We start from the raw sequence: 21,563 nt of genomic DNA, 5'->3' as shown, positions 1-21,563 counted from the left end.
ATTTTAGCTTTTTCATGCATTTAATTGACAAGGCCTGTTTTCCTGACTATATTTGGGTGTGATAATTCTTTCTGTATTTTGAACTCTGATCTCATTGATGATATCTCTCTGTCTGAATGGCTCACCTAGAAAATATTTTCAAAATTTAATGGACTGTTAATTCCCCCCTTCCATCATAATATTCCTGTTCTGTCGTTGGCTTCCTTAAAATTGATGGTTGGTTTGGATCCAGGTTGAACGAAGTTAAAATAACCTTACTTTTCCTCCAATATTATATAAATAAAAGTTTTCTCGTTTTAGTAACCTCTATTAAATCTTGGGTAAAAACTATCAGTGTCCATTCCAAGCTTTTCCATCAATGATTTTAATCTAAAGTAGCGGTCATTTAATATATCATAATTTGGAGTAAATATCAATTATCATCCACTGTCTTATCCTTTAAGATCCCTGATAATGACAATCACATGATCATATAGTTTATTGAAGACAATGTGGCATACAAGTCTAATAAGTATTATGCTTTAAATCTTCAATTGAAATGATACGATGAGTGAGAAATATTACCTTAGGTATAAGTTTGAGAGCAACTGTATTACCCGTCTGTTTTTCTGTCGCCCTGAAAAACAAACATTGGAAAAAGTGTCAATAATAAATGCATCCATATAGCAAACTTGCATTTTGGTAATGTTCTTATATATGAAACATGAAATTATATCTTAAGACTGAAACAAAGCGTTTGATCGAGAATGATATAAAAATAAAGATTATATTTTAAATTTTCTAAAACTTATCTATATCTATCTTAGTATACAACAAAAATATACTTAATATTTAGGGTTGGGCATCATATCCGACCATTTTCAATATCAGGTTAACTACGGGATTTTGAAACATTCCGGCCAGATATAATATCCAGCAATATTGTATTTTATATTATACAACAAAAATCCCTATTAACAAAGAGATTTCTTATTTCTTAAATTCTTGGTATTAACAGCAATAAGTAAGTAACACTTCATTAATATTACAGATTAACGGAATTACGGACGTATAGACGGACATACAGATGGACATACAGACATTTTAAGTTTTAACCTTTTTATATAATAAAACATAAATATGAAGAAAACTTTTTTGGTACTTCAATATCCGGTTATACGGTCCAACCCTATATAAAATACTAGCGGCTTCGCCCCTAGCCTCTAGGGGCTGTGCCCCAAGATGTTTGATCAACCTAATTTTTCGTATTTTAGATTTAAAAAGAAAAAGTAAAAAAAAATTTTTTTGGGGGGGGTTTTCATTTTTTGGGGGGGTTGGGGGGGGGTGTCCCACCCCCCAAGAAAATAGCTTAAAACCATCACAGGACCAGTAGGTATATTCCCTGAAGAGTAGAGCCCAATCGGTTCAGTGGTTACTGAGATCTTAAGCTTCAGACGGACAGACAGATGGACAGACGGACAGACAGACATCGTTCTACTTTGTATTATAGATAATTTAACCTACCTAAAGACTCTCCCAAACGATCCTTCCCCTATGATTTCTATGACTTTGTACTTGTCCATTTTTTTCTGAAACAAAAAAAATACAGTAACTAGAATATGACTAAGATTTAGGTTTACAAATGTCACTAATATATAGTTATTATAAATGAGTACTTGAATACATTTATGTTTCATATCTATAAAAAATATAACGTTTATGGTAAATTTTGAGATCAAAATGATGTTTGATGTTAAATCATTTTAGTGGAAAAATATCAAAGGTGACATATTAAGATTTTTAATTCGGCGTTCCTTAAATGGACAAAAAAATAGTTTAAATCACTACCTAAGCATTAAAAAAACAAAAAATATTTCTAATAAAGTAAGGGGACTTATCACGAATGAGAGCTATTTAGCTGTCTTAAGGCCTTTAGTCTTGATTTCATTTTTTTTAAATACTGCACATTTATGTAATTAATTGATAAATGAACAAAAATATTTTAGTTTTTTACAGTACAAATCTGAGTTTATCTATCAGTAACATCAAGCAAAAAAATGGACTACTTAAAGGTCACTTATATTCGTTCGCTAATAGTCTCCTTATTAAGATTAATAAAATTACATTGTTGTTGTTTATATTAATATATCTCTGATAAAATTTTAATGAATATCAAAAGTTAGGATCATGGAAAGAAAACGAAGTGGAGGGTTTCGAAGTATTTTCACAGTAGCTTTTGCTAGGTTTATTTATGTTAGCTAAATGTTAATAATTGCCGTCGCAGGGTCAGGAAATAGGTCCCACATAGGCTAGAAATAGGTGAAAAACTACTGTGAAAATACGACGAAACCCGCTACTTAATTTTCTTTTCATGATATAAAAGTTGTACACGAGCCAAAATATTTCTTATCAAGATCAAATATGAAAGTAATAGAAAATTTACAAAGTAAATTTTTATTATCAAAGACTCTTTACTTTGACAAAATCTGACAAAATAACATAAAGGGGTAGTTTCACGAAATGCATTTGAACTTAATTTAGTGAACCGCATATTTTTTCTTAGTTAATGGGGTAAACTACATTTAAATAGCATATATTTGAAATAAATTCAATTTTCTACCACGTAGTTTTTAAAATATCAAGACCTGAAAATTGTCTTTTTGTGATATATGCAATTCAAAAGACGATTTTCAAGTCTTGATATTTCAAAAACTATGTGGTAGAAAATTGAAATTTTTTCAAATATATGCCATATAAATGTAGTTTAACCATTTAACCAGGATAAAATATGCGGTTCACTAAATTAAGTTCAAATGCATTTCGTGAAACTACCCCTTTTAATTTGTTTTTTTTTACTATCTATCTAGATCAATTTTTTTATTAACCATATGTTAGTTTGAGAAAAATCTGAATAATTATGTTACATTGATTAAGTAATGATCATACATGGCACTTAAAAAATATCTTAAACTATAGAATATACACATAATTTTTTTACATATTACATTTTGTCAATTACTTAAGCTCCACTTACTTTATCACAAGATATCTTATAGAAAGGAAAATTATTTTGCCTATATTTCTTATATTTAATTTAAATTTAAGTTATACCTATCAGTTTCTAATTTCTTTGTTGTTTAATTTTCATGTAAATAAATAGAATGATTTATTAAAAATTAATGATCTTTTGATAAAAAAAATGAGGCACTATAATTTTTCTTTAGGTAAAATAATCATTGGTACTTTACTATCACAATTAGTGTTTACACTTAAAAGCTCAGAATGAAAGAATTATAGTTTTTGGTTAAGCGTTTTTATCACATATATATTTTTTGATATTGGCAGTTTCAATACAAAAACAAGACTATGAATTTTTTATCATTCAAAATAACATGAGATCATACTTATAATTACATACAGGAGATACTAAACATTAACCCGTCCTGTTTTAGAAAAATTTTGGCCCCTCCGCCAAAATTTGGTTGATTTATGCAAAATAATGACCCATGCAAAATATTTTTTATGTAATGCAAAAATTGCGATGGTACAAGGCTACAAGCACTGCAAAGTTTATTAAAATCTTCGATCAATAAGACCTATTTTTAAAGCTCTCGTACAATCTCAATTTTAAGATTTTTGTAAAAATGGGTAGGTAATTCTTTTTGCATAAATCAACCATATTTGGCTGGTTGCCAAAATTTTAACAAAATTTTTCTAAAACGGGACGGGGTACTAAATATATATTGCAAGATTTTTATGAGTATTGCCTTAAAAACTGACGAAGCAAAACTTTAACATAATTTTCTTATAACTTTAGATTTGTTAATCCTGGAATACCATGATTGTGTTGGACGGTTTGCAAAGAATGCCTCCATTTGCTATTGGGACAATGCGGAATTCGAATGTCAGCTTCCTCTGAGAGTAAACCAGCAAATAAAGTTTCATAAAAACAAATATTTTATACAATTATTGATAAACTTGCATTTAAACTTGAATTTAGTGAACTGCATATTTTTTCCTGTATAGACTTCCTTTAAAGGGCATATGTTTTAAAGAATCTAAATTTTCTACCGTGTAGTTTAAAAATTATCAAGACTTGAAAATCGCATTCTTGTGATATATGTAATGTATGGGTATAGCTAGCTTATTTAAAAAAAAAAACCAGCATGACGACTAATTTAGTAATGTCTAATTGTTTGTTATATATTGTAATTCAAAATTATATATGTTTGATGGTATACTTGTAATTTAAGCTCGAAATCAGTTATCTGAAATGCACTTCATGCAACTATCCCTTTTGAAAAAAATTGAAAATGAAAGAGGGGGGGTGGGGGTGGGGGAAGTAGAAGATTTCTTTTAATTAGGGTAGGTCTGTCTGTCCTAACATAACGGATAACTCTTTTTGTAAATTCAAGCAAGAATTTTTAAACATTGCAGGATTAATATTCTGCTTATTAAGTTCTGACACTACAAGTGTTAATGTTCATACAGTCCTACGTCTAATTTTAAAGCTTTGCCTTTATGGATGTTGTCATTCTTGTTTTAAATAAATTCATCTAGTTCTTGTTTAAAATGCAGCAATAAAAGAATAGTTATTTATCGCATCGGTATTATACACAGCTTTCCGAGGATATTAAAATTAAAAAAATATGAGATTAAATTTCTAAATCCCGAGCTAACAAATCTGGTAAAATTTTTATTAAGTTTATTTTAATGTTAGTGGAAAATTGTGTGTAATACGATGCAATAAATTATTTTTGGTATGCATGAGAACCGGTTCTAATCCAGCAGATCTTAATCAGTTTCAAACTTTACAAAACTTATATATAATTTACTGATTGACCTGATTGCTTTGTTGTTGGGGCATTTGTACAGTGGCTTGCATCGGTAGCTGTATAGGCTGCACTGATTGGACTAACCTCCAGGGGGGAGGAACTTCTGTGACACTCACTTTAAAAAAAAACAATAAAAATGTAAGGCAACTGTAAAGATTAGAGCTAAACGCTAGAGTGGGATGGGGTTAAATAACTGTATGTCCCCATCCCAAGGACCATGTGATGATGTGCCGGCTCTCGATTGGGTCTTTGAAAATCATCCAATTGTGTCGGGAATATTAACACAGCCAAGTAGCAGAAAACAATTTGCTAGCAGACGAAAAAGATGTTTGGAAAAGTGGGGCAGGTAGTTATTTGTATATATATCTATACTATAGATCTGTTGTTTAGTCAAAGATCTTGAGACAACTTGCAACGGTTCACCATATACTTTTAATTTTACAATTTCTGATACTAACAATAAAATTAAGGGATCTTAAGGAATAAAACAATGGATAGTAGGTAATATGATATACATTCCGAAATAAATAACCAAAATTTCAACTTCTGTAGACTAAAATTATCAATTGAAAAGTTTTGAACCATCCAATCAAAATTTAAAAAAAAGTACATTAAGTTCCGAAAAGTGAAGCTTCATATAGGTACGTATAAGGTTTATAACTAACTACACCCCCTTTTTAAAAAAATTAGCCCCTAACAAAAATTTTCATCCCCCAAAAATATTTTTTTCTATTGAAAACTTAATTAAAAAGTAAATAGTTGAATTACCCCCCCCCCCAGGCCCCCACCCTCTCTCTTAAAATCCCTTAAATGATTCCTCTTGGGGCGTAGCCGCTAATAAATAATAAAATTAATAACTTACGTTGTTCGAAAGCTCTGCACTGTATTCTGTATGAAACAACAAGGTACATAAGGTGCGCAGGTCCATGATTCCATCTTAAAACAAGGAAGGTCAAGTTAATTTCTAGCATGGCTATTAGCAAGACAAAAATTATACATTTCAGCCCTTTATAATAGGTCTAATCATCCCCAATTTCTAAATACATTCAATCAAATCACCCCAAAAGTAAAAAAAAACGCACCCACAAATCTTTTTAGTAGGGAATTACTCCTCCCCCGCCCAATCCAAAAAAAAGTTTTTGTGCGCTTTGAGAAAAATCTGGTATACTTTTCAAATGTGGGGTTTTACCACTTTAAAAAAAATTTCAGAGGGAAATTACAAATTTTCGGTGCCATCCCCCCTCCAACGTTCTTAATACTTCGACTTAAAGTTACCTTAGTGCCAATCCTGTGCTTTGTATATTGACTGCCAATCTCGGGGCCTCCAAACATTCTGTATTTACTACAGCCTGCTCTCTTCTGAACAAAACAATAGTTATGTTATTCTTATGAAAAAGTAACAGGATATATATCTGTCTGTCTGTGTGTTTGTGCCGAAGGATCTTGCTAACCGCTGGACCATGGTTCTAATTAACAGTGAAGCTTCTAAAAGGTCCTAGTTTGGTTTATAACTATTAGTGGAGGATACCACCAACCTTCCAAGAGGAATCGCCCCTAGAAAAATTAACAACCCACTTATAAAAGACAAAAATTGTAAATGAGCGGAGGTCAACTCAACTCTATCTAGATCCCCTAGAGCTCACTTGAGCGTAACCACTAATATTATATATCAGGACAAAACTTCCACTAAAAATTACTTATAGGAAAGTTCTGCTTAATATAAGCAAATTTTTATAAAATTAATAAAGTGTCCATTTATGGGTGACAATTAAATTAGAAATAATTCCATGAAAATGTAACTTTAATAAAACCTATCCCTGAATAAAACCCTACTAATAAGATGTTTACCTTGAAATCATTTGGGGAGGAATAAGAAAATCAGCTGGAATTTCTGATGTTGACACATTCATCTTTGGAACAGCTTGTTGGTTAGATGGTCCTTTATTTTCTTGGTTAAATTGCACTGTTGTTACAGCTTGTTGCTTGGATGAAACTGGTCGTGATGATGGTTTGGTTACCATTTGTCTGCTAGAAGATGGTCTCATTTTGACACTTTCTTCAGTAGATAAAATACAAGGTCCAACTGATGGCCCTGCTTTAATGGGAGATGAGCTTATGATTTTTACTATATTTCCATTTGCAGAGGACGTTATAGGTCTAAAAGTTACCAGAGTAGACAATGGCTTTGATGTGGAGAGCATTGAGGATCTTGAAATATCAGCAGTTGATGGCATTGAAGCTCTGGTAGTCACAGGTGTTATTGAAATTCTAGAAGTCACAGGATTTATTGAATCAGAGGGTTTTAAAGGAAAGCCACCAGTTACAGACTTTAATGAACTTGACAAAGTTGATATTAATCTGCTTGGACTTTGTGTGAATGTTGGCAATGGTCTTCCTGATGATGCTACGAAAGGCCAAGGAATACAGGCTTTATTTGATGATTGTATAGCAGGGACTGGAGCTCTAGATAATCCTTCTTTTGGAGAATTAATAGAAAGTGGTTTTATTGTTCCTGAAAAAGATCCTGCTATATTAGATTTAGATGTAATCTTGGGATTAATGGTTTTATTTTGTTGACCACTTTCTCCAGCCATCATTTGACTTTCAGTTCCTCTCACAATAATTGATTTTGAGTTGCTGGTTTCAATTTTCTGGACACTCATTAATTTCCTTTGAGTTGGTACATTGGATTTTGCATTACTTTGTTTCATTCGTTGTTGTACCTGTGAATGCGTTTCAGTTATACTTTCCTTGGCTAACATTACAGGTATTGATCTCATTTGTAAGCCGCTGAGCATTTTGCTATTTGTCACCACATTATGGGTAGAATTTCTGGTTGTACTTTGCTTGACACCCGGTTTGATAGCATTACTTCTATTAGCCGCATCAGAAGATCTTGAGTTGCTGGTATTTATTTGCTTGCCCTCAAAGAAATGACTTGCTGTGGGACACTTCCACCAGCAATTTGCTGGAGTAGCACTTGCTACTGAGTCAGTTGATGCAGTAGATGTTGGTTGTGGTGTGTTAAATTTGCTACCACTGATGACCTGTATTTCGATAACAAGGATAAAAAGCAGGCTTTATATTCATAAGAGGGGAAGCAATAAAAAGATATAATGAGAAAATATAATGTATAAAAAATGATATATCATCAAGCTTCTACAACAAATGATGATGGCATCATATTTATTTCATCTAAAAGCACAAGTGTACTTTGGACTGTTTTTAAAGGCTTGAGAGACAGAAAGTGTGGGGGGGGGGGTAATGCAACCATCTCGTAATCAATGCGCAAATGGCAATCCGAATTTCGTCATGAAACTTGGTATGAGTAATCCTTGGTAGGTCTATTTTCTCTAAATCGAATAAACAGGATAACGGCTGTCGGCTCAGCCGTTTATCCAACTTTGGGCTTTTTACGAGCAAAATTATCAACAATAATACCAATAAACTTTTTAAAAATTTCTATTACCAGCTGCTTAACAGCTAGAACTGACTGAAAAAGGCTGGTAGATTCTATAAAATGCCAAAAGTATATTTTTTATTCCAAATAATGTAAAACTATCATTCAAAAACACTGCGAATTTTAAAAGAAAAAAAGTTGACCCTTAAAATTCCACCTTGAAGTGATACTTTTCTAATAGTTTATAGTCCACTAAGTCGTAAGCAGTAAAAATTAAAATCCATTAAGTCCCTTCTAACGAGATATTGGCAACTTTTTGCACACATTTTCGCAAACGGCAATTATTTCCTTTATTTGGAGTTTTGGTTAATAACATTTTCATAAAAGTTTTCAGTAATAATCATTTAAGATCCATTGTCGAGAAGAAATGACTGAAAAAGTGTGTTTCCATGCAAAATAAGCTTAAAATCTAATGATTTTAAAAATTAGCAATTTAATAGTAAAAAAAAAATATTTTTAACTTTTTGATAGGTAGCCTGAATATGTTTAATTTAGTTTTTTTATATAATCTATTCTTTAAAAAGACAGGCATATTCTTTCAGATTTGAAAAAAATTTAAAAAATTAAAAATCGGAATTAATCAAAATTAATCTATAGCCTTTAAAAAATACTTTTGATATTTTTAACCTATATAATCAATATAATCAATGGAAAATAAAATATTTTTATAAAACAAACTTTTGGAAAGGGTTTAAGATAACTTCATAAAAGTAGCATTTAAGTAGGATATTTTTCTTGTCTTTTAAAAAAATGCAAATTAAACATAGTTAACGACTATTTAATTAGCAAGAATGGTAATAAAATATTTCAATAACTGCTTAAACCTTTTTGTGGCCATGTTATTTACTTAAACAGAAATTCTATTTTGACAGAATTATAAAAATAATGAAGTATTTTCAAAAAAGCTTGCAAAATAAACGTAATTTTATCAAACTTCCTCACAGTTTATAGAGGGTAATGTTGTAAAATGTTAATTATCAAAATAAAATCTTCAATTTACAACGTTTAAAACACCTAAAAGTAAATTCTAAGCAAAATTAGATTTATTTCCTAGATTTAGAGTAGCTGCGCTACTTAAAAAAACATCTAGTATTAAAACCAATCAGCTGATCAAATTGCTACAGACATCATTTGTTGGGTTGTTATTAACTGAAACATTTATTTTCTTTTTAATTCTAAAACGATGCTTGCCATGCTAAAAACGCTACGCCCCAAGCAATCATTATGGGCACTAGAATTTAATCCCCTCTATTTTTTAATTTAAGTTTTACAAAAAAAACAAGGACCACATCTGTTCAGCGGATAACGAGTTCCTTTGCTAGAGACAGATATACATACATCCCGTTATTTCCATATAAGAACTAGCGGCTACGTACCCTTAAATCCTCTAGGGACACTTGGGGATAGGAAGGGGAGGGAGGGGGGGGGGAGAGTCGCAACTACACTTAAGATCATAGTTTTTCAAAAATTTTAGAGGGTTATTTTTTGTTAGGAGCAATTTTTATATGTGGAGGTACCCTTTCCCAAAATAGTTATAAACATGGCCAGGACATATATAAAGCTTTAATGTAAAGAAAAACCATATCTGTCTAGCAGTTAGCGAGATCCTTTGAGACAAATAGATAAATAGACATCATGTTACTGTTATATAAGGATAAAAATCAAAGACGCCCAAGCTTTTTTGGGATTCAAATTAAAAAAAGAGTTAAGCGACAGGTTTGTGGGTAAAATGATGCACGGAGTATAAAAATGCAGTTTCACACTAACTTGAAACTTATATTGTGGGATCAGAACAAAAATTTTAGTATTATTTTTTTATGAACATTCTTCTTATTAATATTTTTGACAAACTGAATTTGTGATATATTTTTATTCATGAAAGTACCCCCTAGCAAAAATAATTTGCTGATATATTTTTAGATTTCTAATATAAAATATTAATAATTAATAAAAATATTAATAAAAGATAAAATAAAGGCAGCCGTTAGTAATATTGAAGTAAAAAAGGACCTAAAAACAAAGGTTGTTAAATAAAAGGATGAAGAAAGCGAAAATTTACTTTGACTCACTTATAGTCGGAAATTTATTATCAAACAGGGGACATACACAGAAATTTTAAGACCTCTAGCTCTAATAGTGGCTCAGATAATAGGGGAGGGGGCGTTGAACACCACCCCCTCACCCCCGACCGATAAAGATGCGGCAGGGGGCCCGACTGTTAAGGGTTAAGTAAATTATACAATATGACATTTAGTCAAATTTCAAACAAATATTTTTTCATTAATTCATTTATAAAAATCAATATTATAAATATGAACTCACAAAGAGACGTTGTATGTTATCATAATACATTTAGTCTGCTATGTAAAACAAAACAAATTTATTTCTTCTTTCATTGCAGGGATGATTCTAGTACAAAAAAAAAACAAAAAAAAATAAATTATTTTTAATTTAATTTGATATTACCGTACAATATTTTTTTATATACATAATTTAAGAAATATATTCATAACATCTTCACCTGTCATAAAGACGACATATAAAATCAACATCCTGATAAGGATATTAAAGTTTATGTTAAAAATTTTCAAATTCATTTTATGCTTAAGAAGGAACGAGAAGGAATTGAATCTCAACATTAACTTGTTATTTTGCTTGTATATTTATCATATTTGTTTACAGTTTATTGGTAAAGTTTGGTAATACTTTATTTCGAGTCTATCATGCAGTGAAAAGTTGATATATCCGTAATTAATGATTGATTTGTCCTGAAAATAGGCAACAAAAAAACTGCCGCCAGCCGTTACTTTTCTAACTTTCATCCGATTTGGGGAAAATAGACCTACCAAGGATTATTCATACCAAACTTCATCCTGAAATTCGGATTCTAAGTGCCATTTGCGCATTGATTACGAGATGGTTGCATTACCCCCCCCCCCCTTTTAACTGGCATATCCTGTCTAAAGAGGAGCTGCGCTAATAGATAGAAAATTAAAAGAATATCCACCAATTAAAGCTTTATCATAAGATATGTGTCTATTTACAGCTGACTCATTATGCGAACGAAATGAAAATATAACTACACTTTTGTAACAAAGTTTTCCTATTGGTTAATTTACTGAATATCTATCAAGATCTTCTATATCTATTATTTATCCTTTTACCCCTAATGAAGCAATTGTTGTTGAGGTAGTTTGTGTTTTGCTTGACTCAAACTATTTTGGAGAAAGAGTAAAGATTTTAAAGTTCAATTAGAGGAATTTGATCATTTAATATACATTTTCATTAAATTAAATACTATCTTTATATAAAAGTAACAGGGTGTGTCTGTCTGTGTGTAATGTGTACTGCACCAATGGATCTTGTTAACAGCTGGACCGATATGGTTCTCCTGTACAGTGAAGCTTCTCATAAATCCAGGAAAGAAATAAATAATATCTAAACTAGGAAAAGATACCTAGACACTCCCAAGAGAAATATTACCTGGAAAAAATACCCAACCTGATTTTTTACTTTTTCTTTTTAAAACTTAAAATGTAAAGGAATTAATATTGAACACCCCCCTCACCCCCTCCACCTTTCCTGAGTGTCCTAAATTATATCTTTAACGGTAATAAATTTTGTAAAAATAAACCGCGCGGCATTTTTCTCTCCCTAAATCTAAATCTCTATTCTTAAACCTGATTTGGTGGTGAAAGAACAATTCTTCCGTAAACTAATTTCGGTTCATCCGGATCTTTTTGGGTGGCAGATTTTCTTTTGACACATTTCTGTCCAGTATGATCTTGAATTTGTGTATGTGGAGAGATATACTGTCTAGCTACGGAATCAAGTGTATGGCCTCTGAATGTGATTTGATTCAAAGTTGCTTTGGGCAAATTTTGTTGTGACTTAAAATCTTGATTTGGAGATTTTGCTTTTGTTTTTCCATTTTTATCATCTAGCGCCATTACATTTTTAGAAGTACCCACAAAAGATGTGTCTGATGTAAACTCTTGCTGTTTCTTTGGGGCAACCATTTCAGAAGAATTGTTTTTTTGGTTTCTATTGTCTAGGCTAACTCTACAAGGTCTAAATAAACAAGGATGACAACATCAATAAGAAGCAAAGCTTAAAAATAAATATGAGCATATTCAATCCCTAATCATTTCAGCCGTCAATCCTGAATAGGAATAGAGAAAATCTCGAAAACCTAAAAATCTAGGAATCAATCGAGAACTCCAATTTATTGACAAATCTTAATAAAACTTTGTGAAAATATGTAGAATATAAAATTGATTAATCCCTGAAAATTTCAGCCCTCTATCACAAAAAGGAGTTGAGAAAATCACGAAAACGTAAAAATCTAGGAATCGATCTAGCACCCAAAATAACAGACAGATGGACAAAACATTAATGTATATATTAGATGGGCTGGGCATATATACAGGGCGACCACTCCAAAACAAAAAAAATATAGTATTTTTATAGTATATTTTTAAAATCCATATAGTATATATAGTATATTTTTTTGAACACATATAGTATGATATAGTATCGGACTTAGAATTATTTAGTAATACATAGTATATACATCATCAATAACTCAAAGCAAAGCTGTTATCAAAGCAATTTCACAAATAAGGGGCTTACTCTGTGATTATTAGGCTAGGTATTAATGTGAGACTATAGGTTATTTAGGATAAAAGTTTACTTTTGGTTAGTATTTCACATATATTTAATCATTTTTTGGATAGGTCTCAGGTTAAGGTGCTACAGGCTAGCTGGTAGGTGGTTTCTGGACAAGTAAAAAAAATTAAATTTCTGTTTGAAGGGTTAGAGATAAACTTATAAAACAAAATATGCATCTTTTTGGATGTTATAAACGTAAATAAAGAAAAAATTTAAATAGGCCTCCAAGTTCTGGTCTTACAGGCCTGCAGGTCCACTCTGGACAGGTTATAGATAATTTTTTAGTTGAAGAGTTAGAGGCCAACTTATAAAACAGAATATGCATCTTTTTGAATGCTATTTACATATCTGAAGAAATCTAAAATCGGCCTCCAAGTTCTGGTCCTGTAGGCCTCCAGGTCCACTCTGTGGACAGGTAAAAAATTCAAATTTCTTTTTTAAAGAGCTAGAGGTCAACTTATAAAACAGAATATGCACCTTTTTGGATGTTATTAACATAACTGAAGAAAAAAAATCGACCTCCAAGTTCTGGTCCTGCAGACTCTGCATTGAGAGTTGAACAACAAACTTCCCTTAATTGAACAGTTAATGGTATATATTTGTAAACAAAATGAGCTTATATTTGGATATTATTTATATATTTGAAGAAAAAATAAAATTGGCCTTCAGGTTTAGGTGCAGCAGGCCTCCAGGTGGACTCTGGACACGAATAAAATAAAAAATTTAAATTTAAGGAGTTAGAGGTTAATTCATTAAACAACATAAGCATCTTTATAGATGCTATTTATACACGGCGTTTAAAAAAAACTGTGTTTTCCAAATTTGGGAAACAACCATTAGGAGTACAAAAAAAAATTATATGTCAATATTCTCCATAAAAATATGCATCAAAATTGCTACAGGTGTTTTTTAATATCTCTGAAAATAACGGCGCATTTTAAAGCATAAATATTTCAAAAGATGCGTATGATACTTTTTTTCTGGTAGAATTTTGTGCCTTAAGGTTGGTTTTCAAAAATTTATTCACTTGAAAACAACATCTTAGTACGGACGATACAATTTTCTACCAATTACACTAAAAATTTCATTTAATATTCCCTCACTGAAAACAAATATTCAGTTTTCTTTTTGTATACTTAAGAAACATGACCTTAAAAATTGCTCATGTTCGTAAATCCCCACCCCTCATTTATGGTCGAATTTGATCCACTGACAAGAGTTCTAGGATTTATTGTAACTGGTTTCTAACTCATCCCTTATCCTCTACCCCACTTTTGCTTTCATTACAAAATTCTTCCATCCAAACTTAACAACGCTATTCAAAAATGTAGCTCACCAAATTTACACATAAACTGACATTAAAATGCGAAATACATATCATTCATTATGAAAATGATATATCCAAGTGCGTCTGTCGATAAAAAGAGAAAGACGCAATCACTCATTTAGCTCTTTATTAATTTTTTTAGTTTAAAACTATTGTACTCAGCTAATCCTTGGCTGATTTAGGCTTTTAATTATATCCTGGCTGAGACAAATTTAGATCCGTTGACTCAAAAATCGGTTCAGTTAGAGGGATACCCAACATCTCATTTTATTGCTACCCAAGTCTTATAACTACGCTGTAATAATATGTAACCCCCTAAATTAAGTTTAGATAAATGTGTACTATATATATTTAAATCACGCCCCTACCGCGTGGGTTAGTTTGGCAATCCTTTGTCAACAACCCTCATTTATTCCTATAATCCTTTAATTTGATTGACAGGTTAAGATATAAACTCATAATTTATCCATAATTTGTAGGTAATTAAATGCTTTAATAAAAAAAATTCAAACTTCAATAACTTTTTTGTCTTTAGAGATTTTTTTGTCAAATAAAAAGGAGTTTTTTTCTTTTTACTATAACCTACGTTATTAAAGAAGATTCTTTTACTGCAAATGCATCACAATCAAGAAGTGTGAAAAAATGACAAATTGCAGTTTCTTAAAAATGCTTTTGTGAGGAGCTAAAAAGCATTTCACCTTTAACACTCATTAAGGTACTTTTCTTATACCGTTTTCTAAATTGATATTGCAATTCTATGATTTTTTTTTATACATAATAGAAGAGTTATTTTAATTTTTCTTGCACAACATTTTTCACATTAAGCATTTTTGGAAACTATGTACCTATCATAGAGGCCGTATTTTTAGAGATAATGAAAAACACCTGTTATAAATTTGATGTACTTTTTTACAGAGAATAAGGAAATATAATCGTTTTTTCTGTATTCCTTCTGGTTGTGTCAGAAAAACGGAAAACGCAGTTTTTTCTGAAACACCGTGTACATATTCTGTTTCATAAGTTGACCTCAAAGAATAAGAAATTTGATTTTTTACCTGTCCAGAGGGAACCTGGAGGCCTGCAGGGCTTGACCCTGGTTGCTAATTTTCAATTTTTTTCAGATATGTTAATAAAATCCAAAAAGATGCATATTCTGTTTTATAGGTTGACTTCTAACTCTTCAAACAAAAAAATTGAATTTTTACTTGTCCAAAGTGGACCTGGTGGCCTGTAAGACCAAGAATTGGAGGCCAATTTTAATTTTTTCTTCAGATAAGTTAATAACATCATAAAAGATGCATATTCTGTTTAATAAATTGTTCTCTAAATTAAACAATTTTTCTACCTGTCCAGAAACCACCTTTTAGCCTGCAGCACCTGAACCTGGAGACTTATCAAAAAAAATATTAAATATAAGAGAACTACTACCCAAAAGTAAACTATTAAACTATTATCCAAAATAACCTATAGTCTCACATTAATACCTAGCCTAATAATCACAGAGTAAGCGAAAGTGGCAAAACTCCCCCCTTAATTTAATTCTATGAAAAATAACTGATATTTATATCATAATCACAAACAAAAATATTTTTTAAAGGATTTTCTTCATCTCTTTCTTACTGTAGAGCTTTATGCATTTTTGTCATATCACAGTATATAATAAGCCCCCCGCAGGGGCTAGAAATAGGAGAAAACCTACTGTGAAAATTAGACAAAACGCTCCTTAAGAGGCGTTGTCGAAAAACTGACAATATTCGTTTTTTGTTATATAAATGTAATATTATATAGTATATATAGTAAATTTTGTTCAAATAAAGGTAATAATATATAGTATATATAGTAATTTTTTGTCATATAGTATGATATAGTATCCAAATTCATCCTATATAGTATAAATAGTATATATAGTATGCAGTGGTCGCCCTGTATATAATGAGAATCTTCACTATAAATTTCAGCTGTCTATCTTTAATAGGAAACGAGAAAATCACGTTTCCTCCATAGCGTTACGGACAGACCAGGGTTTTGGATCCGGATCTGGATCCGGATCCGCATATTTTCGAGTCCAAGGATCCGGATCCGAATCAGCAAAAAAATTCGGATCCGGATCCGGATCCTTGGACTCAAAAAAAAATGCGGGAAAAATGGAAAAATCTACCTAAATTTATATAAAATCTCAGACATTCTCTTGATGAGAGCCAATCTTTAAGGTTTAGGGTAAGACTTGAAAATTAAAAGTATTTTTGACTTCGAATTAAGAATAAATATTTTTTGAAAGGTTTGATGATTTTATTTTTATTGTCAAGGATCCGGAATCGGATCCGGTAGGATCCGGATCTGGATCTGGATCCGCACTGACCAAATTTTGAGGATCCGGATCCGGATCCGCAAAAAATCAATGCGGATCCGAAACCCTGGGACAGACAAAGTGAAATATAGAGTAGCTTCGCTACTAAAGACAGGAACATAATTCATATACCTATAAAAACTAGGACCAATAAAGTTCACCAAATATGTTTCATCTTAATGTAAAACAAAAACGATGTTTATATCTTCTACCGTTCAAATCACTTACAAAAACAATTACATATTGAACATATAATAATTCTGTAAAGTGTAGATATACTGGAAAAAAAAAACTAGGCATATTGTACCTTGTAATGCACAGTTGGGACTTTTAGACAAAGGTTTGGTTGTCTGTTGGATGTTACTTAACCGGCCTAATATTCCTGTATGTTAGAGTATTGCATCCTACTAATGTTCATCAATTAAAATCTAAGGAGAATCCCACCCTAGGTAACATTGTATCAATGTATATTACCCAGTAATGACGAGAGACGGCTGTGCAGCATATGACACTTAACATCAGCTACAACAGCCAAGGATAACTAAGAAAGCAATGTCTCATTCCACGTTTAAACACCCAGGTATTATGTAAGTTAGCACCCAATAGACAATCCTGCCTCTTGATTGCAAGACCTTTATCAAGAAGTCCTGACTGTGCATACTAATTGAATTGCTTCTGTTTTAGGTCCAAGGCATTTCCTCTACTGTCACTAATAATGACATAGGTCAATTCGAACGCAACACTTCCCCGACGAAAGCTAATGCCTTAGGTACCTTGTTTAGGCAGATAAGCTATCTTTTATAAAACCAATTTACCTGATATTAGCAAGAACCTCAGGATTGTTGATACTAACATATTTTGTTTCACCATTATCAAAATACTGTATGCTATAATTTTTCACAGACTTTGTATTATATTCCGGTGTTTTTACTGGAGAAATTTTGATAGGTTTTTTGATGGTTGGCCCCGCCTGATTTGACCCATTTTGAACATTTTCCTTATTTGTGTCTAATTTAGAAGTAACATCATGAGTATTGATTTTCGGGTTTGATTTCTTCTTTTCAATCCCTTTCCTGACTAAATCAATGAATGCATCCACATTCATTTTCGCTCCAGTGTTTCCACGTGGTTCTTTTTCTTTATTGTTGTCTGATCCTCCGCTGGTAACTGCATTTGTTTCGGTAGCACTTGGAGGAGCTTGCTGAATGGATGACTCTTTGGGATCATGAATAATTTGAATTTCACCACCGTTGCAGTTTGGTTCTGTTTCATGTATTTGTTAATATTTATAACTTTAACTAGCGGCAAAACCCCCCAAGCATATAGAAGCTCTGGGTAAAAGTGGTAGGGAAACAAAAAAAAGTAGCCTAAAACCTTCCAAAGACCTAAAACTAAAAAATAAATGGCCCAAGATCATACCGAGAAGTATGTGACACTTCCAAAAACTGGAATACTGAATCAGTCCATAGGTAGGTTATCAAAATCCTATGCTACAGACAAAAAAACCTTACTACTACATACCTAATGTAGAATATGCTATGCTACATTTTGGGATAATGAAATAGCAAGAGACAAAAGTTAGTAGGTACTTATTGCTTATTTTTAAAAAAGAATTATTAAAAAGAAGAAATGTATTTTAACAACAAACATCCCTTGATTATTTTCATTGGTTGAATCTTCAATTATAATGGGAACATTATCTCGCCAATGTGGCAATGATTGTAGCCTTCTTTTATCAACCTTAAAGAATTACAGCAACATAATTGTATGGGTGTATGTATTCCCGCAGGGGGGGGGGTGGGGGTGATGAAATTCAAATAATTAATATTTCGTATGAAATAGATAGGGGGAAGAAATTCAACTTGGTTGGAAAATATACACCCCTGCGTAATAAGTGACTTGAGCAAAATAAGCTTTAAATTATATTTGTTTTTTTTTCTTACCAAGTCAGGTGTTGCTCTAATTTACTTTACAATAAAATTTACCGAAAATAAGGGGGGAGGTGCTTCCATGTCTTTACCTATACAAACCTGGATTCCAACATCTCTGACAGCGACTATTTCTGTTTTAACACTTGCCAGAGTACCTAGAATGAAACAAAATGGATCAAATCTAGCCTTACATAATCGTAACTGGATGTCTGTCTGTCTCTGTTAGTGTAACCTAGATTCTCGCTAACCGCTGAACCAATATGGTTCTCCTCTACAGAAAGGCGTTTATAGGGAAAGGTTAATAACTATTTGGGGAAAAGTACCCCTAGGAAAAAAATACAACAAAATTTTTTTACTTTTAATTAAAAACTAAAACTAAAAATAAGATTTAAGGGTCCCCCTCAACTCTCTTTCACTCAAGAGCCCCTAGAGGCTGCTGCTATCTTAATTAAAGTTATATAGTGAGTTTAAACATTTATATTTGCTTCCTTTTGTCTTATCTCTTAAATAATCTTAACTATATGCAAGATTTATAATCAGAAGTCATCAAAATGTTGAGAAAAATAAAGCAAAAAAATATTCGAACCTGCTATATTTGCTTTGTGATAATCTGAAATATTTTTCATTTGTTTCTTCAAGTCTTCCACCTTATCTTTATAAATCTTCATTCGCTCTCTGATTTTTAAAATTGTGATCAAAAGTTTTCATGTGTCTAATATAAGATGTCTGAAACGACTCTTCTACAATTTTTATTTGTCCTCAGCAAGCCTTTTGCTGTTAAAGAAGCGTCCCGCTACCCACCCTTTTAAATTGTCCAAAAAATATAAAACCTCAATATTTAGATAAAAACTTCAGTTATAACTTTTTCAACTTTATTATTTCAAACATATTTGACAACTGACAGGCCATAAGTAAACCCTGGTAAGTGGGCCGTGCCAAACAAGACCGAAAAAAATACTGTTTATCCTGATGGCTTTTTTCTAACAAGTTTTTCTGACCAACTATTAATTTAACTTTTTATTACTGACTGACATACCTACGGACCAATTACATAAAATTAAATATTAAATGCTTACAGGTATTAGGTATAGGGAATCTTCATCAAAAAAGATTTAGCCGTCTATCTTGAATAGAAGCCGAGAAAAATACAATTCAACCATAACGATACAGACTGACAGACAGATAGAAAAAGTAAAATACAGAGTAGCTTCATTTCAGTATGAAGCAATCATGAATTTTCAATCACAATCCTTTCAGTGTCACATTGCTTTCTTGCTTCACTTAACTCGCCGCTGCATTAACGATAAGGTTTTTCATAATTTCAGAAAATATAATAATTTAATTATTTAATACTAGCGGCATCGCCCCTAGCCTCTAGAACTGAGATGGTGGTTAGTCGACAGCCCACCTTTTATAATTTTAGTTTAAAAAGAAATATTTTTTTTCAGGGGGGGAGGGGGTGTCTCACTACTCAAGAAAATAGCTAAATAGCTTGAAACCATTACAGGACCAGTAGGTATATTCCCTGAAAAGTAGAGCCCATGCAATCGGTTCAGTGGTTACTGAAATCTTAAGCTTCAGACAAACCGACAGACGGAGAGACAGATATCGTTCTACTTTATATTATAGATTGCTTTTACAATATAAGATTAATCTAGAACCCTTTATCTGGCCAATAATCACAATTTCTTGTGGAGATGTTTTATTCAAAGTCCATTTTACGTTCCCTATAAAATTCCAGCGAATATAACATTACATTACACTCTTACCCAGGGTTCTGTAGGGATAAAACAATAAAAAATAAATTAATGTACATCCCCAATGATAATAAACAAAATTGCCCCTTCTGTAGATTTAAAATTATTGGCTTAAAAGTTTGAACACTACTATATTGGAAACCAAAGTACTTACTCAAAATTTTTGAGCTAACGAATAAGATAACATGGTTATTAAACTTTGTTACCAGTGTATTTTTTAGTCTAATGTCTACTCCCTCTCTTACCCCAATTTTAACATATTTTTGTCAACTGTTTCAATTTTTTTTACTTATGGGTATGCTGAATTAAAATAAAATCCTTCCTGTAAATGGAAGTGAGAATCACTGCCTTTTTTATCTCGTTCAAAAGATCTGTTTTTTTTTATGTTTAATTTTTTATGAAATATAATACCTAGGTACTGAATTAATTTCTCTGATGTTTTTTTTTACAAAAACGTAGAGCCTACCCTTGAAGTATATCTCCAGGCACAATGGATCTATTATTACTAGGATCTTACACCAGACATTAATGTACTCTAATAAATAAGTGAAACTTGTGGCTTGCTTAAATAACGACCCATCCCCCCCCCATCCACTCCTACTGGATGAACGAACTGATAACTTAATTGGAAAAAAAAATTTGTTCCACGTACATTCTATTTCCATTTAAGGCACTAATATCCCCACAGACAACCAGCCCAACAGGCAACCAACAATTTGATTGCACAACCTTTATCTGAAAGTCCAAATTGTGCATGGTAATAGAGACGTCTGTTCATGGACCAAGGCGTTCCTTTACTAATACTATTGATATTATTAACATAGTAGCAGTAGGTACCATTTTTTTTACATCTCTTGGTTGTCGCAGTGTAGTCCAGACTCGAACTCGACAGTGACACGTTAATAATCAAATACGCTAATTTCGCACAAATAAAACTACCTTTTCAGTGCTTAACAGACTCTGTGTTTCAATAAAAATCTATTACACTTTTTTAATATGAATCTTAATGATATCAGGCAGCTCAGTATATCTTTTATATTCAAATGATAACATAAATTATTCCTGATCTACTTAGTCTCTTAACTTTCTTCTTCTTAGGCTTTACTATCCCCAACTTTAGTAGATTGGAAGGTCCACTTTTACAAACACCAGAATCGTCGACTTTTCTTCTTTTTTCGTCCATTTTATACGATCTTGCATTTATTCAGCTTTGAATATTTTACTAAATTAGAGGACTTTTATTTGGAAGTTTTAAA

General features: G+C 31.8%; 2 protein-coding genes across 4 annotated transcripts; both read right to left on the bottom strand.

The window, feature by feature from the left end:
- Positions 1-4: 4 nt before the first annotated feature.
- On the bottom strand, positions 5-1,570 carry LOC145332160 (cyclin-dependent kinase 5 homolog). Its single transcript, XM_080177113.1, has 3 exons — positions 1,504-1,570; positions 565-616; positions 5-125 (listed from the first exon to the last, which is right to left on the bottom strand). The coding sequence occupies exons 1-3, from the start codon at positions 1,560-1,562 to the stop codon at positions 21-23; spliced, it is 216 nt and encodes a 71-aa protein (XP_080033239.1). The 5' UTR covers positions 1,563-1,570; the 3' UTR covers positions 5-20.
- Positions 1,571-3,104: 1,534 nt separating this feature from the next.
- LOC145332159 (uncharacterized) lies at positions 3,105-19,244 on the bottom strand. 3 transcript variants are annotated; one of them, XM_080177109.1, is made up of 12 exons: positions 19,137-19,244; positions 18,650-18,705; positions 18,274-18,359; positions 17,435-17,884; positions 11,955-12,345; positions 11,439-11,489; positions 6,663-7,861; positions 6,090-6,173; positions 5,677-5,750; positions 4,823-4,929; positions 3,706-3,894; positions 3,105-3,405 (listed from the first exon to the last, which is right to left on the bottom strand). In XM_080177109.1, the coding sequence occupies exons 1-11, from the start codon at positions 19,216-19,218 to the stop codon at positions 3,802-3,804; spliced, it is 2,673 nt and encodes an 890-aa protein (XP_080033235.1). In that variant the 5' UTR covers positions 19,219-19,244; the 3' UTR covers positions 3,105-3,405; positions 3,706-3,801. The 3 variants fall into 3 exon arrangements, with proteins under 3 accessions (XP_080033235.1, XP_080033237.1, XP_080033238.1); XM_080177111.1 differs by having other exon boundaries at positions 3,269-3,405; positions 3,713-3,894; XM_080177112.1 differs by lacking the exon at positions 5,677-5,750 and having other exon boundaries at positions 3,276-3,405.
- Between the last annotated feature and the right edge of the window lie 2,319 nt (positions 19,245-21,563).

The sequence above is a fragment of the Acartia tonsa genome, chromosome 11, assembly GCF_053477335.1.
Source record: "Acartia tonsa isolate MP-2025a chromosome 11, ASM5347733v1, whole genome shotgun sequence".
NCBI lineage: Eukaryota > Metazoa > Arthropoda > Copepoda > Calanoida > Acartiidae > Acartia > Acartia tonsa.
The sequence above is the reverse complement of the archived record's forward strand: the minus strand, read 5'-3'. Positions and strand labels throughout refer to the sequence as shown.

Excerpts from the sequence above, each read along its gene's own strand:
- LOC145332160 (XM_080177113.1), bottom strand. The coding sequence starts at position 1,562 with ATGGACAAGTACAAAGTCATAGAAATCATAGGGGAAGGATCGTTTGGG. Across the intron at positions 617-1,503 it reads TCGTTTGGGAGAGTCTTTAG|GGCGACAGAAAAACAGACGG; the intron begins GTAGGTTAAATT and ends TTTGTTTTTCAG. Across the intron at positions 126-564 it reads CTCTCAAACTTATACCTAAG|GTGAGCCATTCAGACAGAGA; the intron begins GTAATATTTCTC and ends AATATTTTCTAG.
- LOC145332159 (XM_080177109.1), bottom strand. The coding sequence starts at position 19,218 with ATGAAGATTTATAAAGATAAGGTGGAAGACTTGAAGAAACAAATGAAA. Across the intron at positions 11,490-11,954 it reads TTCTTTCACCACCAAATCAG|TTTGAGTCAAGCAAAACACA; the intron begins GTTTAAGAATAG and ends TCTCCAAAATAG. Across the intron at positions 3,895-4,822 it reads CCCAACAACAAAGCAATCAG|AGGAAGCTGACATTCGAATT; the intron begins GTCAATCAGTAA and ends GTTTACTCTCAG.